Source organism: Enhydra lutris, unplaced genomic scaffold (assembly GCF_002288905.1).
Source record: "Enhydra lutris kenyoni isolate GAN:26980312 unplaced genomic scaffold, ASM228890v2 scaffoldscaffold38, whole genome shotgun sequence".
Lineage (NCBI taxonomy): Eukaryota > Metazoa > Chordata > Mammalia > Carnivora > Mustelidae > Enhydra > Enhydra lutris.
This window is the reverse complement of record NW_019154122.1, coordinates 5,212,380-5,227,279: the sequence shown is the minus strand read 5'-3', so window position 1 is coordinate 5,227,279 and position 14,900 is coordinate 5,212,380. Positions and strand designations below refer to the sequence as shown.

Sequence of the window (14,900 nt, the reverse complement as noted above, 5' to 3'; positions counted from 1 at the left end):
CAAGCAGATGAGAGATGAAAGGGACAGCCTGATCTGTTTGAGGAAAGCTTACCCAGGAGCTGCTGACCCAGGCAGAGGAAAAATATTGACATGAGTGTGTTCTCAGGGCATCCCAGGTGTTAACTATGGAGGGGACTCCCTGTGGTCCCTCCTCTTGAATCCAAAAGGCCTGAGTCTGTCCCCTGACTATTGTGGTTTGGGGGGAAATAGCTTATCCTCTAGTGATAATAAGAGTAATGCACCCTCACTGTAAACTATTTAGAGAATTCAGGGAAGTGGGGGAAAAAAAGAAGTAAAAATCATCCAATAAGCCTCATCCGAAAGAAAACAACATTGATCTTTTCATCCATCTTATTTTTTCTTCTGCATATTTGCAGTAGCCGAGATGATCATAATAATCACCATAATAACCATATCTTAATATGTGACAGGCGTTGTTCTAAGTGCTATATGTGTATTAATTCATCTAATCCTCCCAACGGCCCTCCGAGGTAGGACGACTAGTAAATACCTGATTTACAGATGAGGAAACTGAGGCACCAAGAGGCTGGCTTGCCTGAGCTCACAGCCACTAAGGGGCAGAGCTGGATCCAAACGGTTCCACAACCCTGTTCTATTGTGGGTCCAATTTATATTCTCCTTTTTGCCTTGAGCATCCTGACATCCGCACTTTCCCATGTCAGCACACAAACTGCAGAAACATCATTTTTAATGGTTGCTAAATATTCCAAGTGAACGGACTACAGTTTACTTAGTCATCCTCCTATTTTGGATCTCTCTTTCCTGAATGCTGGGTGTTCCTAGGGCATCAGCAGCACAGTGGCGAAAACTACTGGCTCCCCTTCCCGAGAATGGACTCACACACCCACCCCAACACCACCACACAAAGCTGGCCCCAACTCCGCACCAAGGACTTGACAGCAGCCACCCCTAGCCCCCAACTCCCTGCCCCGCCCCACCCCCCCAAACGGAAAGCCTGGAATCAGAACTCTGAGGAGGCTCCCACCCTGGGCCAAATATATCACACATAGATCCACGCCTGCCAGACAGTGTGGGCAGGGACCTGTCCCACCAGCCACCTGGGCAACGCACCTCACCTCTTCCAGCCTGTTTTCTGCCTTATAAACCAGAAACACCGAGGCCAACCCTGCCTACCTCGAATGACAAGCTCTCTGCGAGGATCAGATGACATAATTGCCAAAGAAAAGCTTTTGAAACTGGAAAACAGCTTTACATATGCAAGAGATTGTTATTATTGTAACATTAATTCAATGACATTCCCGGAGGAGCTGCTACACACCAGGCATTTGTGTGATGCCCCGGGGAAATAAAGACCCACAGGAGAGCCCCAGTGCCACCCAAGAGGGAAAAACAGTCTGATGGAGGAGGACATACTAGCAGGAACACACAGGAAGACAAGTGACTGAACAGAGGGAAGCATGGCACTGCAGGAGCCTCAGTGAGGGAGCTAATTCAAGGGGAGGGGTCTCAGGGAAGGCTTCCTGGAGGAGGTGGCATCTCAGCTGAAACCTGGAGGATGAGCAGGAATAGAGTGGACAGAAAGGGAGTGGCAGACTGAGAGAACAGCCTATGCAAAAGTGCGGAGGCAGAAAAATCATGGCATTCTGGAAAGAAAGCATGACCAGGGCATAGCGGGTTTATAGAGAAGTGGAAAGAGGGGCGGCTTATGGTGTAGACACACCCTCATCTGCTCTCTTAACTGCCAGTGACCCCCCTAGCCGCTTAGGGAATGGGGATGGAGCACACGACCCACTCCCCAGGAAGGCAACCCCACCAAGCACACTGGCAGCTGACAGAGCAGCATCACACACTTTACAGCTGAGGGGCAGCAAGGCATTATGGGAAGCGCCCCCCGCCCCCGAGATGGGTGGGTGGGGCTGTGCTCCCCAGACAGTACAGGGCAGCTCCCCAGGCCTCGGCCCACCGGCCCACCGGCCCACCATTGGCCCTGCATCCTCCAGGTGGGAATAACCGGTCTGCGGCCTCCCCCCTTGGTTCCTGGGGACGGATTGCCACTTCTTGAAATCTCGATTTCACACCTGTCGGCACAGTAAGGACAGTGCCACTAGCTCTGGGGGCTGCCGTGAGGCTGCTGTGTGTTCCAAGAGGCTGTAGCGTGTAGACCGAGCAGTAGTTCCGCTGGTTCCCAAAAACGGTATCTGATGCGCACACGTGTCCTGCAGGCACCCACTTCCCGGAGGTCAGGACTAGGGTCGGGTGATATCTGAAGTCTCTCCACATTGGTCAGAGGAGTAGATAAGTCCAGTCCCAGGCACTAGACACACTGCTGAGCTGATGGGCTCGCAGGTTGGGTCACAGTCCAGGATGCCAGTCCTTCCCGGCTCACACGGCACTCTGGGGAGACCCAGGACCCTCGGAGCATCTCAGAAAAGCCCAGGGTCTCTTTCTGCCAGTGGTAGGAACCTAGTGAGGTTCCAGAGAACCAGAGAAACCACCCAGGGGCTTTCTGGAGGCCTCAGCCAGAAAGCAAGGGGGTGAAGTTCCTGCTGTGTGTCTCCAAACAAGACCCTCAACCTTTCTGTGCCCCAGTGTCTTCCCAGTCACAGGAGGCTTGGGAGCCTGCCAAAGTCCATGGAGAGTTTACGTACTTCCCACGAACATTTATTTTGACACTGCTCTGGATGCTGGGGAGACAGCTGAAAACAAGACATTGCCCTCGGGAAGCTTCTACCCTCTCTTCCACCCTTTTCCCTGTTAAATGGAGCTCATAACATTGCCCACCTCCTGGAGTTCTGAGGAGTAAATAAATTTATATATGTAAAGAGCTTAGTGCAGGACCTGGTGCTTAGGAAGTGCCCGCACAGGGGGACCTGGGTGGCTCAGTTAGTTAAGCATCTGCCTTCGTTGGGCTCAGGTCACCATCCCGGGATCTCAGCTGGGATCGAGCACCTTGTGCACAGAAACCCCCACCCCCACCCCCCAGCATGGCTCCCTCCTCAGTGTGGAGTCTGCTTCTCCCTCTCCTCCCTCTGCCCCTCCCCACCCCACTCATGCTCTCTCTCCTGCTCTGTCTCAAATAAATAAATAAAATCTTTTTTTAAAAAAAAGTGCCCCCCAAACACGGTTATTAGTAGCAACAGCATCTGTGCCTGGGTTATAAGGATTGGATGAGCTACTGTAAGGACAGCATTTATGGGAACATGGGCAGACAGCAAGTGGGAAAATAAAAACAGCCATTTCCTCAAATGTGAGCCCATATCATCAGCGCATTTTAGGGAGGAGGGACCTGAAGCATGAGAAGCCAAGTGACTTGCCCACAGTCTCATTTTGGTTAGTGGAAAAGGGTCTTCAACAGACTCCAGTTCAGGATTCCTCAACCCCAGCACGTCCGGGGCTGGCTAATTCTGCACGGTGGGGGCTGGCCTGGGCGCTGTTCAGCAGCATCCCTGGCCTCCGCCCACCAGATGCCAGGAGCTCCAACTCTTCCCTGCGTTTCGACAACCAGAAATGTCTCCAGACACAGCCAAATGTCGCCTGGAAGGCAAAGTTAGCCCCTGCGGAGAAGCTACTCTAAACCAACCCTTGAGCTCAGACGCAAGGACTTTCAGCGTCTGACCCGAAACCCCCTCCTCCAACCCCTGCCAGCACTGCCCGAAATGCCTTGTTCAACCACTACCCAGAGGACAGGCCCTTTCTCAAGCAAACCCCCAGCTTGCCAGCCTCTGTCCTTCTGCTCCTCTCCCCTACACCCAGACTGCCTTTCCCACTCCCACCTCCATCTCCAAGGCCCTGCCCAAGCCCACCGGCTTCCTGAATGGCTCCCCCACCCCAGCCCAGAACTCACTGTTTCTTCCCCAGCTCTCCAGCTGGTATCCTAACTAGTCATAAGCATGTCTGGCCTTGCCTACTCCGTGTCAGTGTGCCCCACCCGCACTCCAGACAGAAGCAACTTGAGGGCAGGGGCCGTGCCTGACTCACCCCTGTGTCCCCAGCACCTCACAGGGGATGGTGACACCAGGTGGGCCCCCTGCTCTGTGCACCTGGCTGTCACAGATGCAACTGGTGCCCAAGCTGACTCTGGGGGCTGAGAAAAGGTCCTGGGCCTTGGGGAGGCAACGGTGCTATCCCACTCAGGAGGGGTTCAGGATTAAAAGTAGGAACCAGGCTTGGGCTGTTGCCACCTCTGGCTCTTAATAAGGACTGACTGAGGACAGGTTGGGCAAACCTCCAGACATTGGTGTCTCCATAGGTGAAATGGGGATGATTCCCAGTGACCCAGATTGATAGGACTGCTGGGAGCGCTCCTCGTCCAGTGCTCGCCCTGGATCCAGCACAAGGATTCCCGGAGGAAGGTGGGAGAAGGTGGGAACCTCCTGGCCCGCGCTCCCGGGGGAGGCTTGACATTTGAAATTCTTGGATCGGGAGGGCAGGGGCTACCCCGCCAACCCGGATAAGGAGAGGCCGCGGGGACCCGGAGGGCGGAGGCGGGCGGGAGGCCGCCCCGGAGGCCGCCAGACACAGTAAATAATTCACACAGATGAACTGGCGATAAGTGCGGCTTCGCGGGGGATCGAGTTCAGGTCGGAGGAGGCGCAGACCGCGGCAGGGGGCCTGTGGTCTCCGCAGTCTAGGAGGGGAGCGCTAACGCGGCCCCGGCTGCCGAGAAGACGCGGCCCCAGGTGCCGGCTCGGGCGGCTCCCCGCGACGGGCGGGAGCTCCCCGGAACTGCCCCGCGGGGCACGGAGCCCCGCCCGCCGCCTCCGCCCCGCCGTCCCCATGGCAACCGCTGGCCTGGTCCAGGGTTCACTGCCGGCCGGATCCTCAACCTCCCCCTCCCACACACAGAGGACGGGCCTTTGGGGCTCTGGGCGCTGGGCGCTAGGCGCGGGCCTAGCCCGACCCCCTCCTGATCCTGGACCGGTTGAAACCGGGGACTCTTGGAGTCGGGCCCCCTAGGGTTCTGTCTCAGCTCCACGACTTCCTGACTGTGCCAGGGCATGCAGAAGACGCCAAGGCTCTGTGCCTCGGTTTCCCTTATCTGTAAAATGGGGATAATAATCCTAGGAACTATCTCCTTGGGCTGTGAAAATTAAATGAATTAAATGCGAAGAGTGTGGAATGGTTACTGGTGTACAGTGAGCCCCGCACAAACGTTATTTTCCGCGTGGGGAAAGGGAGACCCAGAGAGGCAAAGACCTGCCCACGGTGAGGTTCACACGCAGCACATTTGGATTTGGAGTAACAAGTCACCAGTCCTTTCTCAGACACCCACCGCGTGTGCTGGGCTCCTGCTCTGGGGGTTCCCCAAGGGTTTCCTAAGCTTCCTGCAACACCAGCCCCCCTTCCCAACTTCTTGAAGCTGCCCTCTCCTCAAAGGGTCATTGTCCAGAGAGTGAGGTCCCTGAAGGCCAGTTCTGTGGCCCCGGTGCCAGCCAAGTCCAAAACCCAGCCCGCCCACACCCCCCATCCCTGGCACATGAGTCTTAAAGGAACAGGGATTTAGTTCATTAATTAGTTCATTTCCTCTGCCCCAACACTCTCCCAGACCAAGCCCCCTAAGGCCTTGGCTACCAGCTCTCTGCTTTCCAGGACACCCCTTTCCCTGACAACTTCCTGCCATCCCTGCCTGCCCCTCATCTGCCCAGCCCCCATGGCCATTCTGTTAGGATTTCCCATGGCACATTTCCCAGATCCTTCTCCTCCCTTCGGCCTGTCCTCCCTGACCTCCCTTTCCCTCTGGTGACCCTTTGTCCTCAAACAGCTGTTTCTGGGTCAAGGACCTTCCTCCAGGCCCGAGGGTGTGCACAGCCCCAGGTTAAGGACAAACCCTCCAATGTAAGAGGTGACAAGATAAATCAAATCTTCCTCCCAGAATGAGAGGGGGTATGGTGAAGCCCCGAGGTGGGGCTGTCTTTCCGAGACTTTGGGTTGCACTGAAGAAGTGGCTGGGGCCCATAGGCATGGCCTCTCTGTCCCTGGGGGCCACCCCACCAGCTCTGGCCCAGCTGCCAGGTTTCCCGGGATACAGCCCGGTCCTCGGATTTATTTTTGCATATGGTTTGGGAGAATCTCTGTTGCTGGAATAACGACAACCTTTTTTTTTTCTTTCTGCTTCCCTCCAATAGGCAGATTTTATAAACCAGAGCAGCTGCCTGAGGTTTCCAAGAGAAAATTCTGCACAGTTTCTAACCAGGGTGACAGTTCCCCTCCACAGGAAGTTGCTTTTATTAAGGTTGTTGGGTTTTTGTGTGTGTGGGTTTTTTTGTTTTTTTGTTTTTTTTAATCTATTTTTTTTTGTAAGACTCCATCTATCGGTCATCAGGCAGCACCTTGCCCTTATGGACATTTTTGGTGGTTGTTTTTTTTTTTTTTTTTCCGTTTGCTGGAATTCATGATTACATCTAAACCACAGTAGGCTTGCCCAACACAGGGCAAAGTTGAATGGCCAAAAAGTGGGTCATTCACATGACCTGAGCAGAAGAATCCCAAGTAATTTATGGAGATATTCTCCCAACAAAAGAACTCCCCACACCTTAAGTGGGCTACACATGATGATTTCCTTCCAAAGAGGACGGTATGGAAGGAGATGGGAGGGTAAGACACCTGACCAATGTCGCCTCAGTTGAATGATCAAGGTCAGTGGCAACAGTGTTAAGTCATGCTGATAGCATGTGCTCTTGATATGATGTAATGAGGGACAATTTACCTCCCTGCCTCCCAAAACCCATAACCCCAGCTGAATCACCAGAAAATCATCAGATAAACCCCAGTCAAGGGACCGTCTACCAAATACTTGACCAGTCCTCCATCAAAAACAAGGGAAGTCTGAGAAATTTTGCGGGCCCAGAGGAGCTCAAGGAGATCCAATGACTAATTGGAATGTGGTGTCCCAGGTGGGATCCTGCAACAGAAAAGGGACATTAGGTAAACAAGGAATGAAATCCAAATGAGCTTGGAGTTTCACTAATGGTGGTGTACTAGGGTTGGTTCCTGGGTTGCAGAATGTACCAAAGTGGGGCACCTGGGTGGCTCAGCCACCTGGGTGGCTCAGGTTAGGCATCTGACTCCTGCTTTGGGCTCATATCATGATCTCAGGGTCCCTGGGTTAAGGCCCGAGTTGGACTGCGCTCAGCGATTCTCTCTTCCTTTCCCTCCCCCTCTGCCCTTCCCCTTGCTCTTGCAGGAATGTGCTCGCTCACTCGCTCTCTCAAATAAATAAATAAATGCACAAAATCTAAAAAAGAAAAATGTACCATAGTAATGTCAGACGTTAACAATAGGAGAAACCGAGTCAGGAGTATTGAAAACTCCATGCTATCCACACAACTTTTCTGTGAATCTTAAAAATATTCTAAAGTAAAAATTTACCTTTTTGAAAAGTGGGATTCAGGCAACCCCTAAGACCAGGTTCTTTTTGGTTCCCTCTTTTTTGCCTGAAGCAAGGGTCCAGGCTGCTGACTTTGGCGGTACCCCAGCCCAACCCCCTTTCCATGGAACTGTCATTCTTTTCAAGCCCAACGAAAACTCCCACTTCCTAATGGCTATATACTCGGTGTTTGGCCCATAGCAGGTGGTAAGTTGATATTTGTGAAAATGAATGAAACTTGAGGAGTCAAAGGAGAAGATCTGAGCAGAGAGCCACACTCTTCCTTTTCTTAGGCAAGAGGTCAGTACCTGCAAGTCCCCATCCAAGTCCCCATCTGGAGAAGGAAGACTTCTGGCAACATGGTTAGAAGTGGGTAGACTTCTCTGAACAGGGCCTTTGGAAAACAAGCATTGAGATTTACTTAGGATTGAATTTATCGGGGTTTTTGAGGAGCTGATGACGATAATAGGTAAGCAGACTCCTCCAAACTGCTCCCAGACTCCGCAGTGAAGCCTCCACTGCCCCCTCCATACCCCAATGGGTACTTCTACAAAGAGGCTTCATACAACAAGATCTGTTTTCCAGGTTCTGAAAGTCTACTGCCTGGCACATAGTAGGTACTTGCTATACGTTCATTGGTGGTTACCATTCATTATGCACCAGGCTCTAAGCAGGGGACAGATAAGAGCTCCTACTTAATCCTTTCATCCAGTGATGTTCAAGTCCCTTTCTTTTAAAATTCAATTTGCCAATTTCTCCCTTAGAGGTGCTTTTGGATATTCCTCTGGGTTGTCGACCTGGACAGGACACAGAAGCAGAATCCAGGGAGATGGATGCTTATTTGCAAGCATTCAATTAGTGAAGGTTGAACAATGCAGCCCTGGTGGCTGGATGGATGCTGGGAGGCTTACAGACACCCTCCCCCATCTTGGACTTGTCATGGCCTTTTCCATATTTATTGCCACCTAACCAGATACTTCAAACATATTCGGCCCTTTGTATAATCCGGTATCTGCCCAGTCCCCAAAGTGCCTTCCCAACAAATGTTTACTCCGATGTTGGAGTATATTTAAAAGATTGATATTCCCTTTTGCTGAATGGAGCCCTCCGGAAAAGCCGACTCTGTCTTCCCAGGCAGAGGATCCTGCCTTGGCTGACGGGGTGGCCTCCAGCAAGAACATTTTAATACATCACTTATTAAAGTGGACCCGGAGCCTTGGCAGAGGGCTCCCGTGCTGCCCCTTCCCGGCAGAGGGCAGCTCCCGGCCTTCGCTGACACATCCAAGCGCTGCTTCCCTCCTGACCGCTCACGCAGCTGTCTGCTGTGCAGAAGGCAGAGAGCGTAACCTCGAAACAACGAACCAGCTAAAGGGTCTTTAAGGCTGAAGGACAATGGCTGCAGCTGGGACTGAGCTCAGGTGATTCTGCATTGCCCCCCACCCCCCCACACAACGTCCTGGAACTCAGGCTCTGGGTTCTACTCCTGCTGAGCCGACCAACTAGCCCACAGGCCTTATGCAAGTTACCTCCCATCTCTGAGCCCTGCACAATCAGGATGGGAATAAAGCCAGCTTCCTAGGGCGATTGTGAGCCTGGCGTACAAAGCTCAGCTAGTGTGGTTGTTTTGTGGTCCTTTTAGCCCCTCTGGGGCATCAATCTCTTCACCTACCAGAGAGTTCATCATTGTGGGTTTCCGGAGTTGCAGGATGGATTACACGAGAGAAGGGCTGCACTGTATCGAGCAGCTAAGCAGTAATTACTCCTGGTATGGACCAAGAGGTGTCTTCAGAAAGACTCTTCATATGGCCCCACCCCTCCTGGCAGACTGAGGCTGAGCAGAAGGTGGGCCCTGCCTTGTGCTCCCAGCGTGGCACCCTTCCACTTTCTCACGGGAAAAGCACAAGGGGAAAGAGAGTCGGGCTCTGTGGTGCCTACAGGCCCATCAGCTCCAAAACACTGGGATTCTCTGGGGTTGGCCAGACACAGAGCCAGGTTCAGGAACAGGGTCACACGCCTGGGAAGCTCAAGCTGCCATCCCCGGTCATCCTGCTGCCACCACCAGCTCCCACTTGCCCTCCATTCCCACTAATGGCTGATAGGATGTCCAGCCTCTCTGCTGGGCCCTCCTGAGGCTCAAGGCCTCCACTGCCTGGGAAGGGGCATGAGACATCACCCCCTCCCCCACAGGCCCTCTGGAGCCCCTCTTCCCCACCCCCACTGCCACCACCCTGGGGCCTGTCTTACCTGATGTCTGAGTCACAATCAGGCTCCTGTCACCGTGAGCTGTGTTGTGACTCCCTGGCTGACAGTTTTACAACAAACACATTAAAAACTCCCGGCACTGAGGCTCCTGGATGCAGAACAGCCCCCGAAAAAAAGAAAAAAAAAAACTTCTCCAGGCCTTTCTTCAGCCAAAAACCCTTCTCCCAAACCCTCCCCCCACAGGGACCTGCTCCATCACCATTAACTGCCCCCAGAGCCCCACAAGGGACTGAGATTTTGTTTCATAAGGACCCTCTTTGAGTGGTGATTGGGGGAAACCTGAGACCTACCAGGCTGTGTGGGCCCCAGAAGACGGGGCCCATCCCTTACACAGTGACCTGTTAACTCTGCAATGGCCTGTGAACTCCGAAAGCCCAAGGTGCAGGGGAAAGGGTGTCACGGCTCCTCAGTCCTGCCTTTGAGGACAGATGGCCCCTGGTGAAGCATTCTATGGGCATAGAGCGGCCTATAAAAGAGTGCTACAGCCTGCTGGGTGTGGTGTTAAACCTCCCACAACTCCAGGAGGCAGGAGCTGCCTGACCCCCAGCTCACAGATTTGGAAACTGAGGCTTCAAGTAGCAAGGCAACTTGCTCAAAACCATATAGGTGGGAGGCGAAGGAGCTGGGATTTTAATCCAAGTCCGCCAGCCTCTAAACACTACTCTTTTTAACAAGACTGCCTACCTCCCAACACACGGGACCTTCATCAATCCGTACCCAAGGGGATGGCAGCAACCACAGGGAAGCAGGGAGAGCCCTTTGCAAATCCAAATGGAATGAACTCTCCCTCGGGCGATGGCCCTGCCAGTCTACTGTCTTTCCTGCCATCTGAGCCCAACCCCGCTGGGGGTCCTCCACACCGGGGCCCTCCACACCCCCTTGCTGCCTCCCGGACCAAAGCTACCAGTCCCTCCTGGTCTACAGCCAGCAGACAAAAGCAAGTCCCCAGAAACCAAAGCAGAGACCAGAGAGGAGTGAGACACAGGGACAGTTCTTTTATTGTAAGTTGGAGAAAGAGCCCCGTGTGCTGGTTACAGGTGCGACATCCAGAATATCGAATTAAGAAAAGAGGGAACAGGGAAGGGAAGAAACCTCTTGAGGTCCAAAGTTGCAAACAAAAAGTGGTAAAAGATTTCCTCACGCAAGAGGCGGGTTTTTTTTTGTTGGTGGTTTTTTTTTTTTTGCAAATACCATGCAAAACAGGCAGCTGGTGTGCCTTAAGAGAACCCCTATAAATAACAGAAAAGACACTCCAAGCATTCCTTTACGTGGACTCAGAGCACAGGGAAAAAGAAAAGAAACCAAAATGCCTTTTGGCATTTCAAGATATTTGGCACTCTTGTGATTACATTTTTTTACAGCCCATTAAAGAGAATAAACTGACACAATATTAGAGAAAAAAAACAGGCTGCTCACACAACAGACTGCAGGAAGAGGTTAGAAAGAGCTCAAGCATTTTTTTTGTTTTGTTTTGTTTTTCTGGGTTTTTTTTTCCTGACATATAAAATGTGTCCATTTGCATTAACTTGGGCAAATAGCTTGCAGCAACAAAGAAACACAAGCTTTACAAGTCATTTGAAAATAAAACAAGGATTCTTCCTTTGTATCATTCCTTAGAAAAGTTCTCTTCTTGTTTTAAACACATTCCTGATAACTTCAAATGATGACCAAAATAAAACATAGTATCTATAGAGATCATCTGCTGATTTTTCATACATCCAAGGATAACAACATAAAAAAAAAAAAATAAAACCGGACAGCATTTCACATCCAAGTGCACAGAATCATTTTTGCAAGATTAAATAGTGTAAACATTGGGAACAGCCAAATCAGTGAAGAATGCCAACACCTCAAATCACCCGGTGTTGCCGCTTCATTATTTAAGTGGTTCAAAATCCAGATCTATCATTGCGCAATATTCACTGTATATAAAAGGAAATGGATATTAATTTTGACAAATAGCTGTACTGAGACTTCTTTTTTATTTCTTTATATGTGTGTATATAGTGATTTTTAAATTTTTAATTTTTTTTTTAATTTTTATTTTTGCTGAGGAGCCCAGAGCCTTCTCCTCCTCCTTCTCACGCCTTGTCTGTCTCCCGGCCTGACACGAGATACAGGTTGTTGATTTCATCGTGGGTAGCAAGCTAGTCATGAATTTCAAAGTGCTTTCTCTTTTCATGCTTTTTGCCAATAACTGTTACCGCCGTTCTTACTCTCCCTTAACTCATTGTCTTTGGGGGAGTTAGACACCAGGAGGTGCCTTGTCTGTCATATTTTTCAGCACGTCATCAATCCTATCATCTTCAATAACAACTGCAAAAAAAGGGGGAGAAAAGGAGACGTGAGCGCGCCTGGGCCTCGCCGGGGGTCTCCGATGTCGCCCGCTACGTCCGGGGACTGGGAAATGAGGGAGGCCGAGGGAGGGGGGGGTTCCTCGCGCGCCAACCTCCTCTGTCTCCGCCGGGGGACCCTGTGCTGCGTCCCTTTGAACCGCTCCCCCCGACCCCAGGGTGCGCCCGGGTTCGGGTCTGAGAAAAGGCGGCGGAAAGGGCGCAAATCCCGCAGGCCCGGCCGCAGCCGAGACGCGGACTGGCCGCGTCCTCACCGAACCGCACCTCCCCGGCGCATTTATAGAAAGAAGGCTCGCCGGCAGAAGGTGGAGGGGAGGAGGTGCCAGGGTCCCCCCGCTCGGGGACCCTCGGGGATGCCCCGAGCGCGGCGCGGGTGTCCAAGGCTCTGGGTACGGAGATGCGGGGAGCAAGGGGGCACGCGGGGGGCCGGGGGCCACAGCGCGCGGCGGGTCGCGGATCTGGCCTGGCCAGGGCTGGCGACCCCTCCTGCGCGCCCCCTCCGCTCCGCCCGCCGCGGCAGAGGTCAGAGCCTCCCGGCGCTGCCGGCCTCCCGCCGGCCCCTCCTCCTCTCTCACCGCCTCTACCTAGCCAGCCTCGCCTTCCTCAGTCCCGCCAGCAGTCTCTCGGCGTGGCCGTCACCTGTCGAGGTCTTTGGGTCTCTCTCCGTCTGGGGTGTCGGTCTCCCTCATTGTTTCAGCTGCTTCTCTGTCCTTCTCCGACTGGCGTCCCCGGCTCGCTGTCTCCCGCTCTGGCTCCCTCTCCCGAGCTTTGTCTCGGCCTCTTGCCCCTCTCGGTCTCCCGCGATCCACCACCCGCCTCCACCACCAGCCCCCCATCTCTGCGTCTCAATATCTCCGGGCAGCTATAGGTCCCCTCATTGTCCCCGCGCCTCTGGAGCTCCTCTCCGAGCCTCGCTGCGTCCCAGTCTCCCCCCGGCTTTTCCAGCTCCCGCGCCGAGCTCTCGGACTCCGCCACCCCCTCCCACTGCTAAGTAACAATGAGAAGCCGTGCGCCCCGAAAGCCCCGAGCCTTCCCCGCGGCAGTGGGGTTCCCCCCCAAGCAGTTCTCCACGCCGTCCCTGGGGGAGCCCTGGGACGCCCCCCCGGGTTATAAAGCGAGTGCAGCTGCAACTACACTGCGCAAAAGGGGAGGGGGGGTTAGAAATCGAAAAGCAAACTTTGGCTCGGGTGGGGACCCGGGAATAACCTTCCAGCCCCTGCGGCAGCTCGAGGCCGCCACGCCCCCTGGGTGACCCCAGCGGGAATCAGGCTGAGGGGGAGGGGTTTCCGCGGCCAGCCGGCGCCGGACCCGCAGTGCGGGATCCCCCCAGTTCCGCGCGATGGGATTCCGTTCGGTCGGAACCGGCTCCCGGGTGCTGAAGAGCCCCCACAAACCTCCGCCAGGTCTCGGCGCCCGAGAAAAGGGGCGTCCGGGGAGGGGGCCGCGAACTCACCCCGCTTGCTCCGGCCGATCTGGCCCAGCTTGGGCGGCCGCTTGTTCTGCCCCGCGCCGAAGAAGTTGTTGGTGTCCTGCAGGCGGCAGGAGAAGATCTGGCCCACGTCGCCGCCGTCGCCGTAGGGGCTCAGCTTCTCGTCGCCGTAGGGCAGCACCTCCGACATGGTCGCGTCCGGGGGCTCCGCGGCGGCGCCTCCTCCGCCCGCGTCCCCGCCCGCGGCGGACAGGGTCAGCGGCGCTGGGGCCGGTGGCGGCCGGCCGGGGACCGCCCGCGGGCAGCTGAGGCGGTGGCGCCGGCAAGGAGCCGGGGGACACCGCGGAGGCGAGAGCGCGCCGCCCGCCCGAGCGACCCTGCGAGCGCCCGGCGCTGCGCTGCGCTGCGCTACGCTCCGGCTCGGCGCGCGAGTGGCTGCTGCTCCGGCACGGGCTAGCAGGACTCACATCCTCGGCGCGCTCGGGCGCTGGGCGGGGGCCGGGCCGGGCGGGGCCGCGAGCCGGAGTTGGGGGGGCGGTGTCCCGGAGAGCCCGCGGGGCGCGGGGCCGAGGAGGGCGCACCCTGGGGAGCCCGGCGGGCCGGTCCTGCGGCGAGTGCGGGCGGCGGCCGCGCGGCTTCGGGGAGGCTGACTGGGGAGCGGCGAGCGGCTGGGCGCCGAGGGGCGGAGGGGGAGGGGAGCGAGGGAGGAGGGAGGGCACGGGGGTGGAGGGGAGAGGATGCCCGGAGGGAGGGAGGGGAGAGAGAAACCGGGAGGGAGACGGCGAGAAAAACAGAGGGGAAAGGAAGAGGGAGGCAGGGGAACCGGCAGGGAGAGACCGAGGGGAGGGAGAGAAGAAAGGGGAGGCAGCGACGGGTCCCGCTCGCCGCGGCCGAGGGCGGAGCGGAGAGGAGCGGGGACGGGGCCGGCGGGAAGAGAAAGAGGGTCGGGGAGGGAAGGCGGAGAGTGGGAGCGCACGGAGGAGTAGGCTGGGACGGAGAAGCCGGCCCGCGAGCGAGCTGCGAGCGAGAAATGCCGGCCGCTGCGCGGAGGCGAGGCGCGGGGAGGAGGGCGGGAGGAGGGCGGGGACGAGGGGACCCGGGGCCGCGGGGAGAGATCCCTGGAAGCCGCGCGACGTCACGGGGCCGCGCGGGCCGGCCCGGGCCGCGGCTCGCTTCCTGCCCCCGCCCCCGGCCTTCGCCGGCCAGCCCGCGCCCGGGGCCCCCCGCGAGCCCCGCCCCGGCCCGGCGGCCTCCGGGCGCCTCCTCCCCCCGCTCCCCTCCCGCGGGGTGTTTACCCGGCCTCGAGCCGGTGAGCGCCGGACCTGCCGCCCGCTCAGCCTCCGGCAGGGCGCGGGGCGCGGGGCGGGGGTGGGGGTGGGGGGCCGCGGACCAAAGACCACACGCGGGGAAGGACAGATGGACGCCGGTCTCCCCCGAGGCCGGACGCTAGGGCGAAAGGTCGGAGGGCGCGAGGGCGACCTGAGGACGCAGCCTCCCACGCCGGCCT

General features: G+C 56.0%; 1 protein-coding gene across 1 annotated transcript; it reads right to left on the bottom strand.

The window, feature by feature from the left end:
• Positions 1-11,070: 11,070 nt before the first annotated feature.
• Positions 11,071-13,661, bottom strand: LOC111154785 (calcium/calmodulin dependent protein kinase II inhibitor 1). The gene is made up of 2 exons (XM_022514695.1): positions 13,418-13,661; positions 11,071-11,926 (listed from the first exon to the last, which is right to left on the bottom strand). The coding sequence occupies exons 1-2, from the start codon at positions 13,581-13,583 to the stop codon at positions 11,856-11,858; spliced, it is 237 nt and encodes a 78-aa protein (XP_022370403.1). The 5' UTR covers positions 13,584-13,661; the 3' UTR covers positions 11,071-11,855.
• Positions 13,662-14,900: the final 1,239 nt, after the last annotated feature.